Source organism: Nycticebus coucang, chromosome 19 (genome assembly GCF_027406575.1).
Source record: "Nycticebus coucang isolate mNycCou1 chromosome 19, mNycCou1.pri, whole genome shotgun sequence".
NCBI lineage: Eukaryota > Metazoa > Chordata > Mammalia > Primates > Lorisidae > Nycticebus > Nycticebus coucang.
In genome coordinates, this window is record NC_069798.1 from 9,271,879 (window position 1) to 9,276,224 (window position 4,346).

Consider the following 4,346-nt stretch of genomic DNA (forward strand, 5'->3'; position numbering starts at 1 on the left):
GAGTGCCGTGGCATCACATCTCACGGAAACCTCAAACTGTTGGGCTCAGGCGATCCTCTTGCTTCAGCCTCCCAAGTAGCTGGGACTACAAGCATGCACCACACACGTGGCTAAGTTTTCTATTTTTAGTAGTGATGGAGTCTTGCTCTTACTCAGGCTGGTCTTGAATTCCTGATCTCAAGCAATCCACCCACCTCAGCCTCCCAGAGTGCTAGGATTACTGGTGTAAGCTACCATGCGTGCCCCACTGAGACTCTGCTTTTATACATAGGTAGACAAATTTAGAGTAACATAGTTATATGTAGAGAAAAAGATATAGTTATGAAAAACAAAAATGGGATTATAATAGGGATTAGGGATTATAAATGGGATTACATGTTGAGTTGTGATCTACATACTTTTTCATCTAGTAATATATACCACAAACTTTTCCTTATTTTGAAGTATTCCTCTGGATGTAGCATAATTTATTTAACAAAGACACATTGTGTGATTCCTGTAATGGCTGCTTCCTGGAAGGCTGTGTGACGTGGAACCTCTTAGCCTTAACATCCATTCCAGAACTCCAGAAAAGGAAAAATTTCAAGTCCGATAGAATTATTATATATATAAACCATTTCTTTGGAACCTTCAGCCCTCAAGATCCCAACATCATGCCTACAGTTTCAATACAATTAATCTTAGTCCTCACTTCACTGCTGTTGGTGTTGCCTGTTGTTGAAGTAGTGGAGGCTGGAGATGCCATCGCTCTGTTACTGGGTGTAGTTCTAAGCATCACAGGCATCTGTGCTTGCTTGGGGATATATGCTCGAAAGAGAAATGGACAGAAGTGACTTTGAAGGATTTCCTGAATCAAACCTTGCCATAAAAACCTTTGTGCTGTTGAGACTAAACGTGAGCTTTGGTGTCTGAAAGTTTCTAAGAAACAGTAAATAGTAGAGTTTCATATACTTGTTTCCCTTAAAATGGGAACAAATTGATACATAAATGGGAAAAAAAATGTTTTCTTTACAAGTTATGCACTAAATATTTCCGCCTATACTTTATATGTGCTGGTTAGAAGGAAGTGAGATGGTTGAAATTTACATCAGTAATTCATAGTTTTAGGATTTTCAAAAGCACGTGAGACAAGAAGGAAGCTTTTGCCCAGAATCCAAGGAAATCTCCACTGTTAAGTTACAGTCACTGCCTTCTGAATTGTTAAGGAGTGTTTTCTCCTTATTTTTATTATATTTTTGTTTTATCACTCAAGTTAATATGATATTTAGATATCACATAGCCAACATTGAAACATTTATCTCTGGGTAAAAAACATTTAGAAAGATGTATTCAGTATATCTAATATTGAAATAGAAAAAAGATTTAATGTAAAAATAAAATCCTTTATATTAACATTGAAATGGAGAAGAGCTCTAATTTGAAAAAGAAATAAACTTTATATTAATTAACTGATTAACATACCTATGATGAGAAGTACTATATTAAATATAAGCCCATTGTGTTGTAAAAAAAAAAAAAAAAGACACATTGTGGGGCTTCTACAGTGCTACAAAATTGTATTTTTTAATTTTTTTATTGTTAAATCATAGCTGTGTACATTAGTGCAATCAAGGGGTACAATGTGCTAGTTTCATATACAATCTGAAACATTCTCATCAAACCGTTCAACGTAGCCTTCATGGCATTTTCTTAGTTATTGTATGTAGACATTTTTATTCTGCTTTTAGTAAGTTTCAACTGTACCCATTCTAAGATGCACCGTAGGTGTGGCCCCACCCACTACCCTCCCTCCACCTTACAGGCACCTGCCACGACGCTAAGCTATTTTTTGGTTGTAGCCATCATTGTTGTTCGGCGATCCCAGGCTGGATTCGAACTCACCAGCTCAGGTGTATGTGGCTGGCGCCTTAGCTGCTTGAGCCATAAGCGCCTAGCCCCTCATAAGATTCTTAAGGATGATCTAAATAAAGAATATACTAGATTCCATGAAGAAAAATCCAAAATCTACTCAGGGAAATAATAACTTGAATAAGTGAAGGAAATGACTATCTTCTTGAAACAGAAAGATTCAGTTTCACAAAAATGTTACGTTTAATAAAATTTGAATCAAATCTCTATTTTGGGTAGAGAAACTTTAGCTAACGATTCTAAACACATCTTTTCAGAATAATGAGTGGTACATGAGATGCCTCTTGGGCAGTAATTAGCAAACTTGACTGCATAATGGCCAGGCCCAGAAGAATAAAATGCTCATAAGCCACACTTCCTCCTTTAACATGAAAATAGTCTTATTAATTTCATGAAAAAGACTTTTTCAAATACTTCCTTTTTTGTAGAGACAGAGTCTAACTTTATCTCCCTCAGTAGAGTGCCGTGGCATCACACAGCTCACAGCAACCTCCAGCTCCTGGGCTTAGGCAATTCTCCTGCCTCAGCCTCCCAGTAGCTGAGACCACAGGGGCCCGCCACAACATCCGGCTATTTCTTTGTTGCAGTTTGGCTGGGGCTGGGTTTGAACCCGCCACCCTCGGTATATGGGGGCTGACGTCCCACCCACTGAGCCACAGGCACCGCCCTTTTAAAGACTCTTAAAATAAAAGAATGCCAATAAGAAAATCGGCATCCCATTTTAGACACTACACTACTCATATCTGAGTATATCTGAGAATTTCCTATCTTTTATCCCCAATCAAGTCTGAGCTTACCAAGGAACATTCAATATATTGTCTTAGTTCATATTTGGAAACACCTGGTAAGGTCAGTTTTACCTATTTATTGTCAGCAAGGAAACTTGACAAGGTCAAAGAGTGAGTCCATGGCAAAGTCCAGAATTACTCATTCCACTCAATATAGTCTCTAAAAATCTTTAAGGAGGCAGATCGTGTGCCAGGTGGTGAGGATACAGAGGTGAGCCGGGTGGGATCACATCCTTCTCCTACCTGAGTTTCTTTCTTCATGACCCAGGGCTCCCCTGGGCCATGGTGGGGCAGAGAGTCCACACGAAGCTCTTCGGGGAGTGAAAAACCAGTGCCCAAGTCTTCTGCCTCAACATGCACTGTGTGAAGGCTGGTGTCCACCACCAGGGCCTGGCCTTTGCCTAGCAAATCACTGTTGTCCTGGGACCTTCTTTCTTCCCCCTAACAGACATATTTCGGAAAGATTCCTGACGGTGGAGGGGAAGAGGGGAGAGGGTTAGTATGTTCCCACATAATGGGCACAATGTAGGGGTATGTGGCACGCCTTTGGGGTATGGGACACAACTATAAGAGTGACTCGGCTTGGCGCCTGTGGCTCAAGTGGCTAAGGCACCAGCAACATACACCTGAGCTGGCGGGTTCGAATCCAGCCCGGGCCTGCCAAACAACAATGACAAGTACAACCAAAAAATAGCCGGGCATTGAGGCAGGCGCCTGTAGTCCCAGCTACTTGGGAGGTGGAGGCAGGAGAATCGCTTGAGCCCAGGAGTTGGAGGTTGCTGTGAGCTGTGTGAGGCCACGGCACTCTACCCAGGGCAATAGCTTGAGGCTCTGTCTCAAAAAAAAAAAAAAAAGAGTGACTCTATCTACCAAATACAAACACTGTAACTTCTCTGTTTATACTGGAAAGAAAAGAAGAAAGAGAGAGAGGGAGAGAGAAAGAAAAGAAAGAGAAGAAGGAAGGAAGGGAGGGAGGGAGGGAGGGAGGGAAGAAAGGAAAAGAAGGAAAGAAAAGAAACAAAAGAAAGAGAAAAAGGAAAAGAAAAGATTCCTGAATAAGCTGGTAACTGTTTCCTGAGCCTTGCCTCTCTAGCAAAAAAGAGGATGTGATGAAGGGGAATGTTCTTTCAGACAGGAAGAGGAGGCGGCGGCCTGCCCCGTTCACCTAGGGTCAGTGCAGGCACTGACAGCTGCTAGAGTAAGGGAACGTGTGGTGATAAGTCCCCAGACCCGCTTCAAGCCAAGATGAGGTCATGCAGCATGCCTGGGGCAGAAGAGGACCACTGCCGACCTGCTCTTGGTCCCCAGCAGGGGTCACCAGATTCGGAAGCTTCTATATGTTCTTTTTCCTCCAAATTAAAAAAAAAAAAAAAAAGTACTATCCTGGAACATTTCTTAACCCTGGGAAATTGTTGCACTGTGTTGCAGAGTAAGTACTATGTTCAGTGGCAACTTATTTTGTGTTTGTTTTTTCAGGGTGATCCTGTAGGTCTTATGGGTTAGGAAGACACAGAGGTGGTCTTGAGGACCCGGGGCCTTGTGGATTCCAAAGGGTCAAAGGTGGACTTCACAAGTGGACTTGAGTGAACCCACGGTGGGGGGTGATGCTTGGGTGGAGAGTGTGGCACAGGTGTGGGGGGAGCGAGAGCC

General features: G+C 42.2%; 1 protein-coding gene across 1 annotated transcript; it reads left to right on the forward strand.

Annotated features, from left to right (window-relative positions):
- The first annotated feature begins 498 nt into the window (after positions 1 to 498).
- On the forward strand, positions 499 to 1,504 carry LOC128571891 (small integral membrane protein 30-like). Its single transcript, XM_053571721.1, has one exon. It carries the CDS (start codon positions 654 to 656, stop codon positions 831 to 833), a length of 180 nt encoding a protein of 59 aa, XP_053427696.1. The 5' UTR covers positions 499 to 653; the 3' UTR covers positions 834 to 1,504.
- Positions 1,505 to 4,346: the final 2,842 nt, after the last annotated feature.